This window comes from Alexandromys fortis, unplaced genomic scaffold, assembly GCF_014885135.2.
Source record: "Alexandromys fortis isolate MF-2015 unplaced genomic scaffold, M_Fortis_MF-2015_v1.1 scaffold_8_9099976_23576923, whole genome shotgun sequence".
In the NCBI taxonomy this organism is placed as follows: domain Eukaryota; kingdom Metazoa; phylum Chordata; class Mammalia; order Rodentia; family Cricetidae; genus Alexandromys; species Alexandromys fortis.
Genome location: NW_026067899.1, coordinates 6,510,177 through 6,535,221, shown reverse-complemented (window position 1 = coordinate 6,535,221; position 25,045 = coordinate 6,510,177). Strand labels below are relative to the sequence as shown.

Sequence of the window (25,045 nt, the reverse complement as noted above, 5' to 3'; positions counted from 1 at the left end):
TTCTTTATGTAATATTGCTGTCTCTCCAGTTTTTTATGAGTCTTCCAAAAATAAAACCTCACCTAAAAAGTTAGTACAAAATATTCTGCATGAGGAGTGACACAAATGAGTATAATTGAAGTCCTTGGGTAACTAACTGTGTGTATATTCTGGTATCGATATTATTTGCCAGATTTCCAGGCATTGAAATTTGACTACTAGTATATTACTAAAGTACATATTTGTGTTAATCTATCCCTTACTACACTAATCACAATTCTGTTTTTTGAAGACTTTTTTCATTTTTATTTGTGTGTGTGTGTGTGTGTGTGCATGTGTATGAGAGAGAGGCATCAGATAATATCAGACCTGGAATTATGAGAATTCTGAGCCACCAACATAGACATTGGGAACGAAACTCAGGTCCTTTGGAAGAGCAACAAGTGCTCTTAACCACAGAGCTGTCTCTCCAGATCTCTCCCCACCCCATGCTGGTTTGGGGTACTTCTATTTCACCAGTATGACCTTACGGTTCACATGAAAGCAAGTAGTTCAGTAAAGGCCTGTTCATTGGAAACATTGCTCTGTACAAACTGGTCCTTTAAGACCCCTCTAGAACTGGGGCCAGTGAGAGACAATAACAGCTTTTTGGTTTCTGTTGTTTGTTTTGTGTGTGTGTGTGTGTCTGTCTGTGTTGCATTGAAAAATTACAATTGAAAAATTGTAATTTTTCCTATTACACTTGAGTTTGGGAGGTTGGCAATCTGATCTGGACTTTGTGTAGGACTGAGAGCCTCTATAAAGTACCTCTCACTATAAGAGCCGAAAGGTGCAGTGTAACTCTGTGCTGATGACATCATTTGAGGTCCTCCTGACTCCCCCTATACTTAATGTTAGCCTTGGACAATAAACAGCAAACCAACAAATCCTTACTTTTTTTTTTTCAAAAATTTTCTTTTTGCTGTAACCTATTTGAGTCATTTTCTCTTACAACCAGAAGATATATGCTCCAGTGAGTAAAATACTATTTCTGGCTAACTTTCCCCCTTCTTTATTTCCAACAAGTACTATCTCTGCTGAAAATAAGACAAGAAAAAATGTGCAAATATGTAGCATTAGTAAATTAACTTGTATTGTTCACTTTTCACGGAAGTTACAAAATGCCCGATTTAAGAAGGTGCCGAATCCATCATGGTGGGAAGGACACAGAGACAGGAGGTGGCAGGAGCATGTGGCAACTGGGGACATTGTGTCTGTAGTTAAAAGGCAGAAAAATCTGGTAGTCTATTGGCTTTCTCCTTTTTTTTTTTTTCTTTTTTTCCTGTGCTATTCAATCTAGGACTCCAAACCCTGTCACAAGGCCTCCCCTATTCAGTGTCACTTTTGGTTGGTTTAAACCTCCCTGAAAACACACTCCATAAACATGGCCAGAGGTGTGTCTCCTAGGTGATTCCAAAACCAGGCAGGTAGACAAGAAAGACAAACTTGCACCACTGCCCAGTGTGTGGTTTCCTGTTCACTTTAGGCTGAAGCTGTGTGAGTGTTTCTTTTCATGACTGTGGAAAGGTTACAGGTTTTGTTGTCAGACTTGGAGCATGAGCTGTGTTTACACGACTTCGGGAGACTTCCTGATTTCAGTGTTCCTCTCTCTTTTCAAATATGAGTTTGGTAAGCATGACTTCATAGAATTATGGGGTCATGCGTGCAGGCATCTTAGCCCAGTGACTGGCACATAGTAAGTCCTCCATCTTATTATGTTATTAGTTGACAGAGTGCCAGCTAGGGTCTCAGTCTCCAGTCAGAACTACTTTTTTTTTTTTCTGGTAGCTCTTCTTTTCTATATATATTTTTCCTTTTGGGTTTGTGTAGCTTGATGTTCTCAACCCATGGGTCGCAAGCCCTCTGAAGGTTGTATATCAGATATCCTACATATCAGATTCTATATTATGATGCATAACAGTAGCAAAATTACAGTAGCTATGAAATAATTTTATGGTCAGGGCTCATGTCAGAATGAAGAACAACATTAAGGCATCACAGCATTAGGACAGATGAGAACCACAGGTACGGAGTGTGTATTTCAGTGTGTGTGCATGTTTGTGAAAAACGTACCTGGAGGCACGTGTGTCAAGGCCAGCGATTGGCTAGGTATCTCCCTTGACTGATCTCCTTTGGGTTTATTGACCAGCGTCTCTCAGTTGAACCTGGAGGAAACTGCTTTGGCTAGTCTACCTAGCTCAGGTTGGAGATTCACTGTCTCTGCTTTGGTAGCCCTGGGACTGCAGGTGGGCTATAACATCTGCCTGCATTTTTATGTAGGTGCTGTGGATACAAACTGAGGCTCTCATTTTGGTGCAGCAAGTGCTTTCTCCACAGAACCATCTCTCCATATCCCCTCTGGTTCCTCTTCAGTGACCTAGTCAGAGGGGGAAAAAAAAATCCTTGTGCATTTATTAAACATTTCTTACTGGAGAACATTTACTTACACAGCACAAGGGTTGCCTCTTCATTATATCTGCAAACAATCTGTTGGAGCCCAGATATTCTGGAACGGAGAGTAATGTTAAATCTGACTGTGTATAATGTGTCCATTAATGTGATTTCATTAATAGAATCAGCAACCAACTACTGAGATTGGAATCTTTTTAACCCTTGGCTATTGGCTTCTTTATACTTTTGCATTATTTATTTTGATGAAATGACGTTCTGGCTTAGAAAATAAAAGGAACGCACAGAAGCGTTGCCGTTCAGCTAGGTAACTCCGCCACTTGTCGCGAAGCTTTAGGTCTCCTGCAGTTTACAGACCCTCCGGGCTCCACCCCTGAACTCTGTGGGCTGCCTGCTGCCTCCGCGGTGTTTTTCTGAGAAGGTGTTTTTCTTCACAGCTCCCAGCCCTCTAGTGGCAGTTACAAAAATGTCACTTTGTAGTCCCCAGACAGGAAATGCCCGTTCTTACTTCAGTTACCAGAATCCTCTTGCAGGAAGTTAGGTGTGGTCTTTAAAGGAGAATTTGAAAAAAAAAATTTTTTTTTTCTTTTTCTTTCTTAATTTTTTTTTAAAAAGCATGATGGAATTTTAGCTGCAGGCGCCTTGGTTCCAGCTTCCTAAACTCTGAGTATAAAAGCTTCTGCAGGGGTAATGTGTTCCTGTTCTTACTATGCTTGTTCTCTGTGAGGTTTCTCTACCTTTGCAGTAGAATCCTTGGGGAAATCTATAGGGGAACCCTTTGCATTTTGAAACTGCTGGCTGCATGTTTTAGCATGTCTGTCCCCCTAGGCAGGGGTACAGCAGTGCCCCCCTTGAATGTGGAAGGACCATCTTGATGCCTGTGCCTACCGCTAGGCAGGAGAACCTCTGGGGATGAGTGAAGGAAGATGAGGGATGGTTTGGAGACCCTGTGATGCTGACAGGGCAGACTGACACCCGGCACCGGAAAGGTTCTGGTTAACTTCATAAAATTATATTTATGTGCATTTCTTAATGGAAAACTATTCAGCAGCTTGTGTTGTTCGGATTTTTCTTGTGTTTTACTAGGTGGAGACTGCAGAAATGAATTGGCAACTTGTGTTACTCCTAGAAGAGGCATTTCACATATGACAGTGGCAACTCATTTCTGTAGTGTGGAGGTTAAAATGGATTTTTTTTTTTTAGAAAAAATAAATAAAGTGACTTTTGAAGAAATGGCATTCTAGGGTCAAAAATGTTGCTCTATTCTTTAAATAGCACATTAATTCCTGTAACTGTCTGAGATCACATTTGCAACCACATCTGTCAAGTTGTCTACTTTAATAAACAAGACGTGATTTGAGCATCAGTTAAAGCCCATTTACATCATCAGGAAACCCATGCCATAGGGGCTATGCTTAAAAGAGAAACTGTGTTAGGCTATTTTATTTTTCCAAGTCCAAATTCTGAAATGGGTATTTGAACTACTCTGCTAGATTTTTGTGAAATGGGACTTCCTCGGAAACCTGGTATCCCTCTGTGGTGTTTCTTTGCGGACTGCGAACTCGTTCGTTTAAGAAGCAATTACAATAGTTGGCAACAGTTTGTTAAGCTAGGAGGCCCAAGCTCCAGACCTCTGATGGGAGTGACATCCTGCTTGTGTTGGCAGGTGCCTGGTCCCTTCCTGTGCAGTTTGCCAGCAGGTCCAAGCACAGCCGGGCATCTCCTGCTCCTCCTCACTCCACTCCCCTCCCCTCCCCTCCCCTCTTTCTCTACCTGTTTCCACAGGCAGGTCTTGCAGGATTTCTCAGGTGACACAGTTTTGAATGAACACTTAAAGGTGATAAATTGGGTCAAAGGAAAACTAAAAAAGAAAGAAAGAAAGAAAGAAAGAAAGAAAGGAAGGAAGGAAGGAAGGAAGGAAGGAAGGAAGAAAATAGAGAAAGAGAGTGGGGGGAAGATTACCACACAGCCCTGCTTCTATGATTTTGTGTGATTTTTTTTTTTGCTCTTGTTTTGAAACTGACATATTTCCAGAAAGAACGCAAGAGAGGGAGATGGCTCCCCAAAAAATATTCACACAAGTGAAACAGCAAGCATGCACCAGTATCTTCCATTTGCAAGCTCTGAGCAGGGTGTTTTTCCCCAAGTAGCACAATCAGTTCAAACATTTCAGGAGTGGGAGAACGGATTACCTCATACACACCTACTGGATGCGAGCGAAAGATCCCCATGCAGGCAGAGGAATGCATGCACAGGAGAGAGCTCAGGATGCTAGATGCAGTTGCCTTTACGAAGTTCTCTAGCCGTTTGCTTTACGTACGTTATGCTCAGTGTCCTGTGATTGCCGCCCTCACCTTCTTTCTTAATGGTCATTGCTTTTTCCCCTCCTGTCTCTGTAGCACTTTCTTATGCGAGGAGCTAAACAGTGATTAAAGAAGCAGGATGAAAAGATGGCACAATCAGTGCTGGTACCGCCAGGACCTGACAGCTTCCGCTTCTTTACCAGGGAATCCCTTGCTGCTATTGAACAACGCTTTGCAGAAGAGAAAGCCAAGAGACCCAAACAGGAACGCAAGGACGAAGATGACGAAAATGGCCCAAAGCCAAACAGTGACTTGGAAGCAGGAAAATCCCTTCCTTTTATTTATGGAGACATTCCTCCAGAGATGGTGTCAGAGCCCCTGGAGGACCTGGACCCCTACTATATCAATAAGAAAGTGAGTGTTTAGTCCAGTTGCTTTTATTTTCATGCTTCCTTAAGATGGTGATGAAGGAACCTCCTTCCGTCTCTTAAAGTATCTCTAGGATGCTGGGTGGGCCTGATCCAGCAATGGAAGAATTAGTTATCATAAGTGTTTGTGAAAGCACTTGTTTGAGCCTGCCTTCTTGGGACAGGTGGATACTGACGAGGGATCCTGCAAGAGGGCATGTGAGGAAGACAAAGGAGTTTATTTTTATTAATAAATAAATATTATTTATTTTTATAATACTAATTACACCGTAAATTGAATGCAGATTCACCCTGGTTCTACTGCAGTATGATGAGGCGAAAAGTGGAAATTGGGAGCATATGATTTTTATACTTCTAAGGGCAGGATCTAAGATACCCCTCTATCCAGAACTTGACAAAAGTCTTACGTCCTTGGCAGGCTTAATTATGCCCCCACACCACAGATTGTCACCGTCCTGTGGCTCCCCTCAGAAGAAATAACACTAGAGCACATGGAAATGCCCCCGCAAAAAGCCTAACAAAGACCACGTTTGGAAAACCCCAAGGTCTTCATGAGAAAATTCCCTAAATGAGGACGTTACTGAATCAGCCTCATTGTTATGCTTTGTGAGAACCTATAGACATAGCCGAAAATATGAGTGAAATGCTTGTCATAGGTGCCAAGAACTCCTGTGGCGCTAATCACAAAATTATCTTTGTATTCCTTACCTCCCAACGTCCCTTACCAAGTTTGGAATATTTTGCCATGCCGAAAAACGTAATGCCATGTGTTGGTAACTGTTACAACATGTGGGGTTTTAGAGGGGTCTCTTCCTCTCTTACAGTGGCCTTGATGTGTTCGGTAAATCCTGTTCCGCCTGTTGTGTTTTCTTTTTCAGACCTTTATAGTGTTGAATAAAGGGAAAGCAATCTCCCGGTTCAGTGCCACCTCCGCCCTGTACATCCTAACTCCCTTCAACCCCATTAGAAAATTAGCTATTAAGATTTTGGTACATTCATATCCTTTTAGTAATATGGTCATATAAATGGTACATTTTTTTCTTTGACTTAATTATAAAATTGAGCCTTTTCAACGTATGTGTGACTGTCAGTGTTTTTCTCTCTTTGCTCTTCTTCAGCAGCAAGCCTGTGGCAAGGGGGGGACAGCGGGAAAGCAAAGCTCTTATCTACCTTCTGAGTAGCTCTCTCCTCTCTGATTCGATGCTTCTTGCTTTTCTCTTCTGTTTCCTTTCCAATCACTTGCTACCTCCACAACTTCATTCATTTTTAACAAGACTGCCAGGATAGCCTTTCATGCCTCCAAAGTGTTATATTTGAGCAGTTTCTATGCAATACTTTTCCTCGGTAATTCATTGTTTAAAACACACAGGGACACAGAATCTGTGCTGTGTTTTCTGTGTCTTTTTGGTCACAGTTGTACAAATTTCTCTTGTTATGTTAGCGCTTGTAAACTTTGAATTCTTGAGTATTTACAAGTGAGTTTACACACACGCATGCACACACACACACACGCGCGCGCGCACACACACACACACACACATGACTTAATGTTTCTCCAGGTTCGCTCCCCAATGGCATTTGTACTGACTTTCTCCCCAATTCTGGATGGAAGAGAAAATCAATTTTGTCTTCCCCTGATGGAAGAAGTGTTAACCCTTGTATAAAAGAAGGAGGCAGCATTCTGTTTGGAAACGTAAGGATATCATATCTTCTATATAACATTTCATAAAAGTTATTATCCTCACTTTATGAAAGTCCTTGAAAGTTAAGAATCCCAGGAGACAGGCCCAGCCAAGACATCCCCTAGTACAGGGCACAGGCAGTTTCAGAAGTTTTAGGAGAGAATCTGGCTGTCAGGACATGGCGTCCACTAGGATCTCTCTGGAGATTCGGATGATACATGGCTTGGCCTTTTATCATAAGGAACACAGCTGCAAAACGGGTAAGCAGGCTTATATCTATTAAGATGGCTAAAAGGAACTCATATTTTAATTTTTAGATTTGTTTGTGTTTATTTATTTGTGGGAGAGAGATTTGCACATATAAGAAAGTATAGATGTAAAAAAATAAAAAAATAAAAAAAAAGAAAGTATAGATGTATAGGTAAGATGAGTAAGGGGAGCAACTTCTCTCCTTCCGCCTTGTGGATGCTGGGGATGAAACTGAGGTCATCAGGTTTGATGGAGAGCTCTTTAACCCACTGAGCCATCTGGTCATCTTCAAGATGAACTCTTGGGGCTCCCAGGGCCTTTTAAGTGGTGTTGAGGCATAGATTTTTTTTTTCCTTTATAGGGAATTAAATAAGTTTACTCCCTAATTTCATGAATTAAGATGTTATATTTCAAATGTACCATCTTGAAGTAGAGATACATGAAGAAAAGAGGCAAGAGGGCTCATAGTAAATGCAGATAAAGTCTTCTATCTTTTGGTGATACTGTATGAACTGGGCAGAGATCCCACCAAACACAATGTATGCGACACTGACCATCTCTAGCTGGTTTTTAGAATGCTCTGTGCTTCACGCCACACACAAGCTCAAGCCTTGATCCTGTGGTTCTCATAGTAATGCCTTTTCTGTGTTAAAATGCTTGGGTGTGGCCACAGGACAGTAGTTGACTATGGGCGAGAGAATCAGAGAGCCACCAAATTTACACGTATATTGCAGAAGGGCTGACAGTTGCCAGGGCAACTGAACGCTGGCAATAATGTAGTAAGAGACACTAAAGATGGTACCAAGTGCTTAGTTTGGACCAGAGAGAAAACTGGAGTTCCTATGGACTGATTCTGGAACAGCTCTGAGGACAACAACCTGCAGTCAATCAACTGCTTGCTTTTCAGCACCCGTATTTGTGACACCTGTTAGATATTAGTGCAGGGACTGAGGATTTAGGTACATATGCGAGTCTAAAATCCAGAAAGGATAGGGCTAGAGATGGTACTGTGTGGATGCTATGTATGGTCATTACACCCGATTAAACCACGAAAATCCTGAGACCCTCCACAACTAACACTGAACTGTCTGTCTTTCACAAAGGGGAGGAGAAGGAAAACTATCTATCCTGTTAGCGATCAGAAACCAGGACTCTGATCCTACCTGAGATGTATTTACTTAACATACTTGCTAGCATTTTGTCTCAGTTTCTCCATTGGTAAAACTGCAGCCATAGTATGTAAATCGTGACAATAAATTCATTGTTGGCTGGTGGAACAAACCTGTAACCCACGTGCTCAGACAGATGCAGGTGGCTCACAAGTTCGAGGCTATCCTCAGCTACAATGTGAGTCCGGGGCCAGCCTGAGCTACATGAGAGCCTGTTACAAATAGAACAAACAGAATGCGTGACAAGTACCTAGTACCAGCATGCATGACAAGCATGTAGGAAGTTCTTGAGGAAGAGCACTTAGGACAGCTGCAAATCTAGCTGCCATGCTACAATCACAAATGAACTCTTCCCATCACCTAAGTATTTCTGAACGAATTCTGCAAGTATCACTACTTTGCTCCAGCTTGTACTTGGAAAGAAAAGGTTCTTAGTCCTGCTTGGCATTTGACGCTTGAAATGGCCAAAACGCAGGCAACTCCCCCCCCCCAATACCTTTCTTTTCTGATGAGAAATGCAGCCGAGCAGTTTCTAATGCTTAGTCCTTATCTGAGACATAGTTTCCTTGCTCCCTGCCTCTTTTTGTATCTCTCTCTTTCTCTTTCCGCCCCTCTCTCTTCATCTCTGTCTCTGTCACTCTGTCTTTCTCTGTCTCTGTCTCTTTCTCTCTCCAGGCTCTCACTATGCAGTCCAGGCTTGACTGGAACTTTCTGTTGGTGCTCAGTCTTTCAGGCATTTCAGTCACAGGTGTGAGCCAGCAGCCCCAGATTCCTGAATGTTTTCGGTCAGTCCTGGGGCTAAAGGTTAAAACAAGTTATCCATTCTCAGTCAAGTGATGTTGTATTTTTCTTTCAATGAAAGAAAACCAATTTTGGAATTCATACCTAATACACTGGAGGTATTAACAATACTCATCTCTGTATTTTTAAAAGTTCATTTCCCTGATTCCAAATATTATATTTACATGATATTTGTGTAGACTTAAAAAAAAAGTTTTCTATATAAAACAATGATACTTCTCTGTAGAAAAGAGAATGGTTCAACCTAGTTATTTCCCTTTCTTCTTCCTTTAATAGTCAAAGGTTATTGCCTGACTATCTTCTAGCAAGTTACATATTTATATATATGGATATATATTATTTATATTTATTACATTAATCAGTAATTTTCCTGACTTAGAAATATGCTCATATATCAAAAGAGACCTAACCCACTGTTTAATCTTCACATCAAGTTAGAAACTAATAACATGAAACATTTTTCAACCCATAGACTGTATGTGAGTTTTTTAAATTCCTCAATTTCTCTGGATATACATAAGACTACACATTTTAGAACAGAGTAGTCTTGCCTTCCTTGAGAGCAACAACAATGACAAACGTTCTCCATATTCAAAAACCCTAATGATGAGTGATAATAAAAATAGCCGATAATTGTCTTAACACGTAATGACTGTATCTTGTGAGAAAAGTGTTGGCACAGGCACCCACGTTAATACAATAAAACTGAGCCTGCTCCTTCACTCTGCTGCCAGTTTGAACTGAACCACACAACTTGTGAAGCCTGCATGGCTGGTGAAGATTGAGTCTTATCCTTGAGTCCTGGACTTAAGGCCTCGTGGGCATAGAGGTGGGCCTGCCAATGCTCCTTGTCAAAACTACATAATCACTTTCAATATAAGCTTTTAAAAAAGCATTTTCTTACCATATACACATAGAAATTATTTAAAAATTGTCAACTGTTGAGTTAGTATCTATTAATAGGTCATAAAACTACTTTTATAAGTTTTTGGTACCAAGAAACCAATAATTCAAAAAGATTGGTTTTTTTTTCTTCTGATAGGATATAGATTAGTCTGCTTGTATTTTATTTTTATATAGCCAAGCTGTTATGGATGTATTGTTTCAAGATAAGTTAGACTTTTGAAAACTATCTTCAGTTTATCTCTTGGCCTTTATATTTAGAATATCATATGGGATGTCTATATTTGCTTCTGGTTTTAGTTCATAAAAATGTGCCTTGATTTCATAGTTTCATAGTTTTTCAATATGTGGTCTTGCCAATGTAATATACATATCTATACTATGTCTTTAATGTGGTTTAATTTTTGCTGAGTCCTTACTATTTCAGTACTCATTAAAATCCAGAAATTTGAAAATTATGATCAATTAAAAAATAATAACTGATAATGATTAATAAAGTAGTCAAATTTGAAATTTTGTGTTTGCAAACAATGTTATGCCAGAAATATATGAGCTTGATTCTATCTCTTATTTTGAAAGGAAAATACTTGTGTTTGTTCAGTGTCTACTATGATTATTAACAAAAGTACATATTTTGTTATCAAAGTGATAACTATATGATATGAACAGTTATTTTAAATGTGTTTTAGTATCTGTCATTTATAAGATAGTAATCATTATCTCTACTGTTTATCTTGAAATATATTTTACTTTGTTACATATAATTGAATTTTCCTGTTAGGAATAGCATTTTCTAAGAATTATAAGACCATGTCTTATAATTATGTCACTATGTGACATAATTTCATGAGGGTTTTGGTTTTCACTTTGTGTCTATTCTACATGTTCAAACCTTTAACAGTAAAGGAACCTGTGTCCATTGTGTATATAGACTTTGCCATTAGACTTCTATGGTAAGGTAACACAGATAGACCTAATCAGATTAATCACTGTTGTGAATATTAAACAGTGTTCATATAATATGACCATCACATCCCATAACTTTAAAACACTTAAAAATGATTAGGATTGAGCTAGTGCAATGAAAAGCAAAAGCGCTGAAGACAGCTTAGAATCCTGACCCTATGTTAATACATTATAGCATCACATAGTGATGGGATATATAGGTTAGTGGGAAGCTGCCCAAATGATCCTAGTTTCATTTGGTGTAGTATGTAGAATGAACTAATTCAGAAAGATTATCTCCGAGGAAAGCACAATAATGTTCAAGCACTGTAGCATGTACTGTTGGTCTTGATGAACACTTGGAAAACTCAGTAAGATGGAAATGGAGAGTAATGGACTGAATCCAGATATAGGCAACAAAGCTGGAATTGTTCTGTGGAAGTTAGATATGGAAGTTCAGGAAGAAAGAGAAATCCAAGCTATCTCCTAGGCTGCTGACTAAACCATGAGAATACAGAGGTTGTAAGGGAGCTGTAATTCACAGTAGCAGAGGGATAGGAAGGATGTGAGTTCGGTTTAAGAACTCAACATCTTTCAAATGGTTTGGAAGAGCCAATGGGATACCTAAGCGCAGACTTCATACACACGGCTGAGTGTATGGACCTAGAGAGATGTGTCACCTGGAGAGAAGGATTTGGCACCTGTACAGACACAGATGACACCTACAGCTTCCTATTGCACTTAGGTAGGATGCTGAGAGCAGGCAGCAGGATATGGATTAGATTCTGTTCACAAAGGACAAGGAAAGATTTCGAACGGCACAGAAACGCTGTTGCTCCTGAGGCAGACACCATCCGGCAATTGGAAGGAAACAAAAGAGGAAAGAACTTAATGTAAAGGGGAGGGGTCATCTTTGGTGCACTCAGCTGAAATGCAAGTCAGACAATAACCATATTATAGCTGTAGATTATCCTTGTCTTCTCAGTGCAACAACACAGAGGTTTTCATCTTTAGACAGAATAACTGGAGGGCTGAAGATGAGATAGGGTTGTAAGGACAAGAAAGATAAATATCTCTTTCAAGAACGTTGGATGTGAAGTGTAGAAAAGATGTGAAACTGGAAGCTGTGATGAGGGTTGTGGGTAAGAAGGCCTTCCCTCTCTCAAGATGGGAGAGACACAACCAAGTTTGTGTTGGTGGGAAGAGGCTAAGGGACACAAAAGGTGGGAGAATGGAGAGCTAAGATACTCCTAAAACATCTGGAAAAGGTAGCTGTCCAGAATACAGGTGGAGAGATGGAAATCTCCCCACTGTAACAGGGGAAGGAGGGCAAGTCCCGACTGAGAGAGCTTTGCCAAGTTCGAGTGGCGAGCAGAATCTGATGTTATCATTATCTCTCTGTGAAATAAGAAATGAGGTCATCAACTTGCAATGGAAAGGGAGGGGAGGAGAGGATTGGAAATTTAAGGACATAGAGAATGTTTGGAATTATCTTTGTGGGGGGTAGGAAATGGATCCAAGTCAGAACACACAGGACTGTGTTTGGGACCACTGTGGTTAGGGATCATGCATTTCAAATGTTGCCCATCTGCCAAAAAATTATGCATCCTCGCAGGGCCCAGCACAGAGGGACTTCTACTTCCTTATACTGATTGTAAATTTCCATGTGTATATATTAAATAATATATATAGGTATGTATGTATATATACACACATATATATGCATACACATATATATTTTGGTGTTTTCAGCAATGAAGGAAAATGTGTTTCCTCTTGAAAATCCTGTTTTCTATTTCTAGACTGTTCTGCCTTCACGTAGTTGATCCTCATCACTCATTTAGAATTACTCTCATGTAGATATATTTGAACAAACTGAGAATTAAGCATGAGCAAGAATATTATTAAAACCCAAGATCTCAGTTATTGCTTTGACTAATGCCTGTTATAAGTAAAAGCTGTCTTTCTAGATTAATAGAACACTACAGACTCCCTGGCCTTGAACAAGGCCTTTTTCTTTCATAAAAGAGATTAAATGGTTTATGATAAAAAGAAGCAAGAAAGAATATGAACACCATTTTCTCATCTATAAGATTATTACGATCATGTGTGCGTTCATAAGAAATGGTGTTTTATGTAACCTAAATGTGATTTATGTTAAATGTGGAACACCAATCATTTCAAATATTTGATTATTGACACTTTTCATAAGAAACTTTTTTCTGATTGTTTTCATTTAGCCAAAGGAATGTAAGATGATTATTGGCTATACATTCAGTGGTAATGTGGGAAGCAAATCAGATAATTATTATAATCAGTGTTTTTTCTGTTTTGGGGGTAAATAAAAAGAATTGATTGCTGAGTATGAGCTCTCTGTCAGGTATAATGAGTTATAGGATATTTAACATGCTTTGCTAGTTTGGTTTTCACAGAAATTCTGTGATATTATTTTTTTTCTTCCTGTTAAAACCAAGTTGATCAATACTGAAACAAATTAAGTAACCGATTTGACTTAGTTGCGAACCCAAGAGATAACAGCATTATCAGCAGCCATATTTTCTTATATTTCAGGATCTTTTGTTGGAGCTTCGCCTTTCATTTATTTAGAAAGGGACGTTGTGTAAAACATTCTCCCAGGGGGGGGGGGACCCTTAGAATAAACTCATAATGTAGTTCACTCATTCTTGTAATTCTTTTGCCAAAGTTTACGACCCTAGTTTATTTATAAAGTGAACTTGCGATTCTGTTGTTTGGTTGATTCTATCCTGAAGAAAATTTACATTGATAAATTATTCACCAGTTACCTCATGTCTTTGCATTTTCTATACTTAATTATGTTTCTTACTAGTCTAAAGAGAGCTGATGGTTTCTGGAATGTACGTTTTGCATGTGGAGTTGAAGCACAGACACGAAAGAAAGCTGATGATAAAATAATATGTGGTATTTAATGAACATGCTAGTTTTAGAGTTAGGGGGGTGACGACAGGGGCTTGCATGAAGGTGGTATTCTGCTGACGTTGTTTTCCTTGACAATATATTTCTACTTTATTCAATGTGCTCATCATGTGCACGATTCTTACCAACTGTGTATTTATGACCATGAGTAATCCTCCAGACTGGACAAAGAATGTGGAGTAAGTATGAAATGCATGTTTCCAATTACGCACTTAGTACTTCAAGACATTTCCGGTTTCCTTACTACATTTTTTTCTAGCCATTTGAATCATGAGTTTCATTCACATTCATGCCCACCCCCGACTTCCTCTAGGAGAGTGGGTCTCAACCTTTCTAATACTGTGACTCTTTAATGCAGTTTCTGCATGTTGTGGCGACTCCCCAGCCATAAAATTATTTTTATTACCACTTTATAACTGCAAGTTTGCTACCGTTATGAATCATAATTTAAATATCTGGTGTGCAGGGTATCTGATATTCAACCCTTTGTGAAAGGGTCGTTTGGCCCTCCCTAAGGGGTTGTGACCTACCAGTTGAGAACTTCTGCTCTATTCAAAGATTTCAGTGTCTCAAAGAGCTGCGTTGATTTGCCTGTTGATATTTGTGGACCCTAATCTGCTTTTTGAATTTTGTACACTGGAGAGTACTGATAGCTGCTACCTTACTCATTTATGGATTAGCATCTATCTGTTTAAATCATACTGAAAGTCAGCCGGAGTAGTTCAGATGCTATCATCATACAGAGTAGTGTTTTTTACATCCTTAACGTTGAATAATATAGCAAGCAAAAATATCTATTGATTTACAGTGGTTGAGAATATCATTTGGAACGTAGTGGTACTTTTTGCCTTAAGCCCTGCCTAAGCATGCTATTAGAAACCAAGGTGGAGCCTGCATTCATGTGTCAGCCAAGTCAGGTTTAGGATATGTACCAGCATGGCTTGGGAGTACTTTCTTACTATGTGTGAGGCCTTGGTTTCAGGTCTGGCACCAAAACATCCTTTATAAATTAAATATATCTATGGAAACGACCTATAAAGTCTTTAATGTGAACTCGGCTATTTTTCTCAGGTATACTTTCACAGGAATTTATACTTTTGAATCACTTATTAAAATACTCGCAAGGGGCTTTTGTCTAGAAGATTTCACATTTCTACGGGACCCCTGGAACTGGTTGGACTTCACAGTTATTACTTTTGCGTGAGTATTTTTGTAATGTTTTCTCTCTTTGTAGAATGAATGCAATTGGAGCCTCTACTGTAGTTCTCGGTTGTTGGCTTCCTTTGACTTAAAAACATCCTTATTAGTTATCATATGAATGTGGAATACTTTGTCCAGTCTAATTAATCAGTTTAGAGAAAGTAGGAATGATCCTAATAAATTATATGGCTTAGTTTCAATTAGCTGTAAAGTAGCAATAACAATTCCCAAGTAACAGCTCATTACCAATGGCAATGCCATTCTCTTCTTAATTGGGAAATCTGACACCAACACTCACTGAAGTTGAAACGGTCTTGCTTGAAGACCAACATAGACTTAGATCTCCCCAAATTCTGAATAACTCTGATTTAATCCTACAGGTATGTAACAGAATTTGTAAACCTAGGCAATGTTTCAGCCCTTCGAACTTTCAGAGTCTTGTGAGCTCTGAAAACTATTTCTGTAATCCCAGGTAAGAAGAAACTGGTATAAGGTGGTAGGCCCTTATATCTCCAACTGTTTCCTGTGTTCTGTCATTGTGTTTGTGTGTGAACTCCCCATTACAGATATGTGACAGAGTTTGTGGACCTGGGCAATGTCTCAGCGTTGAGAACGTTCAGAGTTCTCCGGGCATTGAAAACCATTTCAGTCATTCCAGGTGAGAGCTAGGTTAAACACCGAGGCTGACTTTAGCTGCATTGGTGCCCTGCTTACAGCTTTTTGGCAAAGGCCTGGCTGCTTGTTGCCGTACCACAAGACATTGGTCAAAAGCAGAAACTGACCCATCCTCATTTGGATCGGTTTGATTACTTGCTTTTGAACGGTTGCTTTCTCTGAATTTGTTCTAAATCAGCCTTCGAGTTTAACGAGTTTAACGAGTTTTGCATGAGGCACTTACAGTAACAGGCTACCTGATTTGCATCTTACAGCATCAAGCTTTCCGCATAGAAGCTGAAATGTGAGCCACGTGGGCCAAGGCAAAATTGAACAATTAGCTCTAAAACTGGCTGTCTCCTTAACTGGAGTTAAGTAGAGAAGCAAGACGGAGCATGAGCGCTGCATGGGGCTCAGCTTGCAGATGTCTTCCTTATTTTGGCCCATTCTCAAGCTTTCAAAGTTCAGAGAAATCTGCACCCTCGTCATTCAGTGGCTTCAGGATTTTTCACTACTCCGCTATTTATATAGATCTGTCTAAAATCCAATACGGGGTTAGAGAGTAAGACATCTGCAAAGAAAAGTGAACTCTTGACACAAGGTTGATGGTCCAGCATGAGTAACCCAATCGTATCTTTTGCTGTAAGGAGCGTGTGAAAACATTTGATTCATTGCCATTTGATTTTCTAAAGACCATGTAAGTTCGGCTTTCATCCATTTCCACCAGCTAGCAGGCTTTTTGTGACGTTTTTATTGGGCCACAAACATTAAACTAATATTGTTGGCATTCTGCATGACATTCATACTTCTGGGACAAGCTCATGATATTTTTGGGTTGGTGAATTCTCTGTTGAATTGGAAGTGATAAGCCCCTCCCTCTGGTTTTCTTTGCAGGCCTGAAGACCATCGTGGGGGCCCTGATCCAGTCGGTGAAGAAGCTGTCTGACGTCATGATCCTCACGGTGTTCTGTCTCAGTGTCTTTGCGCTAATCGGGCTGCAGCTCTTCATGGGCAACCTGAGGAATAAATGCTTGCAGTGGCCCCCCGAAAATTCTACCTTTGAAATGAATATCACTTCCTTCTTTAATAATTCATTGGACTGGAATGGTACTGCCTTCAATAGAACAGGGAACATGTTTAACTGGGATGAATACATTGAAGATAAAAGTAAGATATACTCTTGTAGCCGTTACATTGTTTGGTTCTTAAAATATTAAGAATTGTACGTGGTAGAAAGTATCTAAAATTGGGGATGAATCAAATGTCGTAGACTAATTTGCAGTAACTTCATACATGTCTTAAGCATACCAAATTCTGTCGTTGCTTTATCCTAATCCAACAAGTGGCATAATGACAGTGGCCTTTTCAAAGTGTGTAGCCTGTTCCTAGACCAGATGTGAAAGTTATCCGACATCATGATGTGGATCATCAAAAGCGTTTGTTATATAGACATTGGGCGGGAGTTTTCAAACATCTTTTTTTTAATTTTTTTTATTGAGCTATATGTTCTTCTCTGCTCCCCTACCTTCCACTCCCCCTTCCCCTTCTGTCCTCTCCCATGATCCCCACACTCCCAACTTTCTCAGGAGATCTTGTCTTTTTCTACTTCCCATGTACATTAGATCTATGTATGTCTCTCTTAGGGTCCTCTTTGTTGTCTAAGTTCTCTGGGATTGTGAATTGTAGGCTGGTTTTTCTTTGCTTTATATCTAAATGGCCACTTATGAGGAGTATATATGATATTTGTCTTTCTGGGTCTGGGTTACCTCACTCAATATGATGTTTTCTAGATCCATTCATTTGCCCACAAATTTCAAGATGTCATTTTTTTCTGCTGTGTAGTACTCTATTGTGTAAATGTATCACATCTTTTTTTTTTCCATTCTTTGGTCGAGGGGTATTTAGGTTGTTTCAAGGTTATGGCTATGACAAATAATGCTTGTATGAACATAGTTGAGCACATTTCCTTGCAGTATGATTGTGCATCCTTTGGGTATATACCCAAAAGTGGTATTGCTGGGTCTTGAAGTAGATTGTTTCCTAATTTTATGAGAAATCGCCATACTTATTTCCAAAGTGGCCATACCAATTTTCACTCCCACCAGTAACAGAGGAGTGCTGCCTTAACCCCACATCCACTCTAGAATAAATTGTCATCAGTGTTTTTGCTCTTGGCAATTCTGACAGGTGTAAAATGGAATCTCAAAGTTGTTTTGGTTTGCATTTCTCTGATGACTAAGGATATTGAGCATTTCCTTAAGCGTCTTTCAGACTGTTGAGAGTTCCCTGTTTAGGTCTGTACCTCATTTTTTAAATTGACTTATTTGTTCTTTTGATGACTTATTTCTTGAGTTCTTTGTATATTTTAGGAATCAGCTTTCTGTCCAATGTGGGTTTGATGAATATCTTTTCCCATGCTGTAGGCTTCTCTTTTGTCTTGTTGACAGTGTCTTTTGCTTTACAGAAGCTTCTCAGATGCAAGAGGTCCCATTTATTAATTGTTGCTGTCAGTATCTGTGCTACTGGGGTTATATTTAGGAAGTGGTCTCCTGTGCCAGTGCATTCAAGTGTACCTCCCACTTTCTCTTCTATGAGTTTCAGTGTGATTGGTTTTATGTTGAGGTCTTTGATCCATTTGGACTTGAGTTTTGTGCATGATGATAGATATGGATCTATTTTCATTCTTCTACATGTTAATATCCAGTTATGTCAGCATCATTTGCTGAACATTCTGTCTTTTTCCATTTTATATTTTTTGCTTCTTTGTAAAAAATCAGGTGTTCGTAGATGTGTGGATTAATATCCGAGACTTTGATTCTGTTCCATTGGTCCTCCTGTCTGTTTTTATACCATTACCAGACTGTTTTCAATACTGTAGCTCTGTAGTAGAGTTTGAAGTCAGGGATTGTGATACCTCCAGAAGATCTCTTATTGTATAGAATTGTTTTGGCTCTCCTGGGTTTTTTGTTTTTCCATATGGAGTACTGTTCTTTTGAGGTCTGTGAAGAATTTTGCTGGGATTTTGATGAACATTGCATTGAATCTGTAGATTTTAATAAAATGGCCATTTTTACTATGTGAATTCTACCTAACCAAGAGCATGGGAGATCTTTCCACTTTCTGGTGTCTTCCTCAATTTCTTTCTTCAATGATTTAAAGTTCTTGTCATACAAGTCTTCCACTTGTTCGGTCAGAGTTACTCTGAGATATTTTATGCTATTTGTGGCTATTGTGAAAGGTGATGTTTCTCTGATTTATCACTTTCTCAGCACATTTATCATCTATATAAAGGAGAGCTACTGATATTTTTTTAGTTAATCTTGCATCCTGCTACATTACTGAAAGTGTCTATGAGTGGTAGAAGTTCCTTGGTAGAATTTTGGGGGTCTTCAAATACTTAATTACAAACATCTTAATGTGACATTAGTTCGACTCATTCAGTGCCTTATACTGCAGCATCTCATGAGGATGACCAGGACAGAGGCTGAAAAACAAGCTTAGAAAAATAATAAAGTGCTTGCCTACTATGCAGTTTAATCCCTAGAACAGCATGAGCTGGACATAGTGGCATACATCTGCAATACCAGCATTAAAAGGGTAGATGAAAGGTCAGAAGTTCAGGGTTATCCTTAGGCACATAATGAAGCCAACGCTAGCCTGGGATACATGTAATGAATGGACTTATATCTTTTTGGTTGATTCAGTCCATATACTCTATCTGGATAGAGAAAACATTTGCCAAGGTGAAATCCAAAATTGTATACTGATCAGAAAGGTAAGCAGCCATGATTTAGTCACTCAGTTACTGATAATTTAATATTTATTCCTTTGCATGAGTCTTGATATTAAAGTTGTGTATCATTATCATTTGATTTTGTTTGAGGCAAGGATGTTAGAATAGGTTAATGTTACATTGTAAGTTATGGTTTTCTCTTATTGAAGCTGATGTCTCTGTCACTTGATAACCTAAACTACTTCCCCATGAACTGCTAGATTAGCCAAATTACAATCACTCTTGGTCACCTGTATTCCAGGGAGTTTTTTACTCTGTGATATCCTTCATGGTCATCATGGTTTTTTATAAGAATATGAGATTTTATCATAACTCACTTGATACCACATTTATAGAGTTTACATTCTTATGAAGGTTTTACTTGAAAAGATTCATTGGGAAAAAATGAGAGATTTTAACAGCCCGAGTATGAGGTTTTCTACTTACTAATAATATAATAGATGATGAAGAACTTTGCCCATAAATCTTTTCTCTGCTTCTGTACTGCTACAGATGGATTTCTATTTATAGTGCTTCAGTGGGAGGGGTTGATTGTAGCTAAGAATGCGGAGACACAGTGTCCAATTGCTCTCCTCAGAGGCCACACCACTTCATAGATTATCCCGCTGGCAGGCTCAACCCCCTGAACTGCGATGAATATAGATTCTTACCATATTTAAAAACCTTTCGGGAGAGGAAAACAAAAATCAGTACTTGACTGTTCTTTTTCTTCATTCCTTAATTAATAATGTGAAGAATTTAAAAGTGTGTTTTCTAGTGTCGGTGGCACGTGATGTATTTCCTTCCATGTGGGATGCCTGCTGATGTTTGTACACATTATTTTACCAGGTGGTAGCATTTTGAAGGAAGCCATAAGGATTCTTCATTAGCGATTGTCTTTTATCACAGCAAGCCTACTTTCCAGCGTATTTTCTAATCTTACTGCTTGTTTGGGGGTCTTTGTTTTTAGGCAACCCAATCACCATATCATTTGCACATTTTTTTCCTATTTTCATGTTCATAAAATGCTTCTTATTAAAAGATAAAAATGAGCATTTAAATATTTTACCCGTACAACAGCCAAATACATTTTTGGTAGTGTGTTAGCCTTGCCATTAAGTGCATAACAATTTGGACTTTTTATGGTTTTATGTAAAGATCTAAAAATATTTTGTAAAATTATGACCTAGTTTTTCCTACACAATCTATTCATGTATTCCTTGAATACAAGACTTGAAGTATTCTTAAGTATCAACACAGTAAATTTTAAGGTATGTGTGAGTGTGTGTGTGTGATTGTGCATGTGTGTAGTTCCTGAAAACATTTTTGCAACTTCTTAAATTATATATGTTGTACCTTAAAAATAAATTGCATATATTTAGACAGCTTACATTTTCCAAGCTAAGAGTTTATTTTGCTCATTTCAAAGAGAGAAATCAAGAAAAAAAAAAAAGCTGAACCAGGCATGATAAGGAGGGAACTAAGCCCACTTCTCACAAGAAACTAAATGACAATTGGCAGGGGAATGTCTGCATCTATATCGAGTCTGGGCAAAAAGTGCTCAGAGTAAAAATCCTTTTGCATCCACCACTAAGAAGAAAGAGTCATTCCTGTGCTCTCATCCTGTGCCAAGCAAGCCGCCTCAATGCTAAAGCTTTCTCTTGAAGTGTCCCTAAACAGTTTGAGTTTGTTTTTGGTAATAAATAATGAACAGAAAGTGCTATTATTATTATTATTATTACTTCTGGAAAAAAGTTCTTTCTAAAGTAATTTTTCCAGGCAGTATTTAATCATATAGTTGTTTGATATTCAGTTCCTATGAAAAAGAAATTTAACCCATGGCTGTCAATTATTTTATCTATTTTTTATTACAACTAAACATATTTATAAACTTCCTTGCCTGAACATAATGATTAAATATTTAAAGGCCTTTTAATGAGTCTTTCCTTTGCTCTTTAAATAGGTCACTTTTATTTTCTGGAAGGGCAGAACGATGCTCTGCTTTGTGGGAACAGCTCCGACGCAGGGTAAGTTACTCTTCTTATTGATGCTCAGTTGACCTCAATAATCTGCCACCTCCCACACACCTGACCCCTACTCACTCCTCATTCAAAGCCCTACATCAATTCTACTTCATAGCCAGGGTAAGTGTGGATTCTCACCTCCTTTACACACTCAGAAGTAGCAATTACTTTTCCATACCAGGTCACAACTAATCTTCCAAATTAGCACAATGGAAAATAGATACTCAGAGCAAAAGCATTAGAATTCATAATCACATGCCAGTGTGTAATCATTTATTTAAGCTAATCTGATCTCCATGGCTTAAAACATGAAATTCTTGAAGATCACATCACTGTCTGAGACACACGGTGACTGTATGCCTACTATATTTCAGCAAAGCAAAGTGCATACAATAGACTTGAGTGTCAACATGGGTTCAAACTCTGACTCTAGCCAATTTTGCCATTTCTGCTTGCCTTGTGTTTTTCCCAAGTATAAATGGGTATTGTAATAATTCTATAGATTAAATGTATTAGTGAATTATAGCTGCAATACAGAGTTTTTAGTTATGCTTAACATCTTGGAAATATTTGTAATTAAAAAACATTATACATGGGGAAAAAGCCTGGAAAAGTTCAGAGAAATAGGTAGCTTTCCCTTCTTGGACTGATATTACAAAACCCCGGCAAAAATCCCATGTGTTTTCTTTGATACTCTTGTAGACATTTGCAAGTGATACATTTACCAAAGTTCTCAATGACAACATGGTTTACATTTAGTTCCTATGATCAAAACTGTGCAGACTTTATCCACAGTTAGATCTGTGATAGGTAAGACAAACATTTTAACTCCCCAACTGCATGGTACCAAAGGCTTGCCACATAGTATCTTATTGAATATTTAATTTTTTGAGGCAGGTTCTTTTATCAGTCCGTGGTGACCTATGAGGTCTCTCTGAAGACAAACAATGTAGGGAAATTAGTCCAAGTATGCTCAGCCCAAAAATGGCAGTCCCAATACTAAAGGCAGCTTTGGTTAATCAGTAAGGGATGAAAGAGATCTCCACTGCACAGTGTCATTCTTTTCCTTCAGGATGCCAATACAATGATGTCTTCTCTTCTCTGCTCTAGTGCACACACACAGACACACTTAGACACACAAACACACACATACCACTTATATCTCAAAACATCTTCATTGAAAATCATTGATCCTGTCTATCATCCCAAAATAATTTGTTAAACATAGGATTATCTTATATAAATGTGTGGTGAATATACTAGAGAAATCCACAAAATAGACTTGGTAAATTATGTTACTACATAGGAAAGCCCACCAAGTGCAGAGTAAGTGCTATGTAAGACCAAAGATACAGTCTTTCGCTGGAGCTTGTACAAATAATTCACATCAGGTAAAATGAAAAAATACACCAAATAGTTCACAGATGCTGAGTTCCTCTTTCCTATCTAATATAATTACAGCCAGTGTCCTGAAGGGTACATCTGTGTGAAGGCTGGGAGAAACCCCAACTACGGCTACACGAGCTTTGACACATTTAGCTGGGCCTTCTTGTCATTATTTCGTCTCATGACTCAAGACTTCTGGGAAAACCTTTATCAACTGGTGAGAGCGGATGCAATGACTCTTCTGGGAAGCAAGGGATGCAGTGGCCAAGGAAACTGCTGAGGAATCATTTATTGCTTAGAGGGGGAGCTTGGAACTGCCAACGTGAAATTTACGAACACGTTCCTTCCATTTTTACAGACCCTGCGAGCTGCTGGGAAAACATACATGATATTTTTTGTGCTGGTCATTTTCCTGGGCTCATTCTACCTGATAAACTTGATCCTGGCTGTGGTGGCCATGGCCTACGAGGAGCAGAATCAGGCCACCTTGGAGGAGGCTGAGCAGAAAGAGGCGGAGTTTCAGCAGATGTTGGAGCAGCTGAAGAAGCAGCAGGAGGAGGCGCAGGTAGAGCTGGCGAGCATAAAGACCGTTGTGTTTATTCTCTGATCTGCAGGTTTCTGTTGACATTGGAAAAACAAGGGTGTGCGTGATGTCAGGGACCTGTTTGGTTGTACGCAGAATATTGCTTGATTTGGTGGTTATGGCATCAAAATCCAGACAGTTACGATTGCTTTGTTGACCCTTTCCTCCTTGTGATGTCTTGAGGACACTGACTATCAGTACCCTCACTCACTGACTCTTATAAAGTAGCAGAGCAATGTGCTGGCAATGGGAGTGTTTCCTTGCTACGCCAGCAAACAGGAACTCAGAGTGACTTCTTCAACACAGCACCACTAGAGGTGAGGGACGTCAGGAAATTCAAGTCATGCTGCAATGATTTCACCAGTTCTAGAAACACAAATCCCCATTCAATATGAAATCATGGAAACAGTATCATTCTCAGTTTCTTGTTCTGAAAACTCAACATAGAGTATGCATGGCAAGGCGAGTCTTTTTCTAAACATGCTTGCTTGACTTAATGGCATTCACTAATCCAACTGCCTGATTTTGTCTTTTATTGTCCATTGGATTTAGGTCCCTTATGTCACTATCATTCAGGTCACATAATAAAGGCCAAAAATAGTGGACTGAGATAGTAGCAACTATACTATTTTTTAAGCCACTTGGTTATCATTTACAAATCCATCCCGACAACATGGGATTCTCTATTATATAATCTGTGACGTGCTTGCACATTTCCTAACTAAATAATTAAAGTAAAAGGTTAAAGGTTTAACCAATAAATATTTGATTGAGTTTAATTCCACAACTCAGTTTGGAAGTCATTCTTGAGTGTGATGGAGAGCAAATACCTTTGATGGGTAAATGGGAAAATTTAATTCTTACATTCCTCTTTAAACCTTGTTTAGATCTCATGGGAAATATGTTTATAATTGTTGTGTTCAGGTTGGTAGATAATATGCCATATAAGATCAGAATTAAAAGATTTTTATTTGTTCATATGTGTCTACTTCCTTATTGATTTTTATCCTCTGGTTTATGAAAATGTTGTTTTCCAAAGTATGGAACAGAATTACAGAACTGGATTTCAGAATCACATTTGTGGTGTTCTAGACAAATGAAGCAGTAAATGCGTAACGTTGGAGGCTGTACATAACCTACGCTCACTTTGTGCCCTTCTAGGCTGCGGCCGCAGCCGCATCTGCAGAATCCAGGGACTTCAGCGGAGCAGGTGGGATAGGTGTGTTCTCGGAGAGTTCTTCAGTAGCCTCAAAGTTGAGTTCCAAGAGTGAAAAGGAGCTGAAAAACAGAAGAAAGAAAAAGAAACAGAAGGAGCAGGCTGGGGAAGAAGAGAAGGAAGATGCGGTGCGGAAATCTGCATCTGAGGACAGCATACGGAAGAAAGGCTTCCGGTTTTCACTAGAAGGAAGCAGGCTGACCTATGAGAAGAGGTTTTCCTCTCCACACCAGGTACATCTAGAAGGAGACTAATTGTTCCTTTCTGGGCTGCCCAGACCCAAATAGTGACACAGAAACCCTATTAATTACAACACTGTTTGACCTACTAGCTCAGGCTTCTTTTTTT

General features: G+C 39.0%; 1 protein-coding gene across 1 annotated transcript in view; it reads left to right on the top strand.

Moving 5' to 3' along the window:
• Positions 1-4,834: 4,834 nt before the first annotated feature.
• The window catches only part of Scn2a (sodium voltage-gated channel alpha subunit 2), a 77,900-nt gene continuing 57,689 nt past the window's right edge, over positions 4,835-25,045 (top strand). The window contains exons 1-10 of the mRNA XM_050123721.1: positions 4,835-5,144; positions 6,037-6,155; positions 13,952-14,041; positions 14,934-15,062; positions 15,629-15,720; positions 16,611-16,883; positions 21,452-21,515; positions 22,974-23,115; positions 23,257-23,463; positions 24,643-24,930. Of these exons, the coding sequence (XP_049979678.1) occupies positions 4,878-5,144; positions 6,037-6,155; positions 13,952-14,041; positions 14,934-15,062; positions 15,629-15,720; positions 16,611-16,883; positions 21,452-21,515; positions 22,974-23,115; positions 23,257-23,463; positions 24,643-24,930 (1,671 nt within the window). The 5' untranslated portion in view covers positions 4,835-4,877. The remainder of the gene's footprint in view (positions 5,145-6,036; positions 6,156-13,951; positions 14,042-14,933; positions 15,063-15,628; positions 15,721-16,610; positions 16,884-21,451; positions 21,516-22,973; positions 23,116-23,256; positions 23,464-24,642; positions 24,931-25,045) is intronic.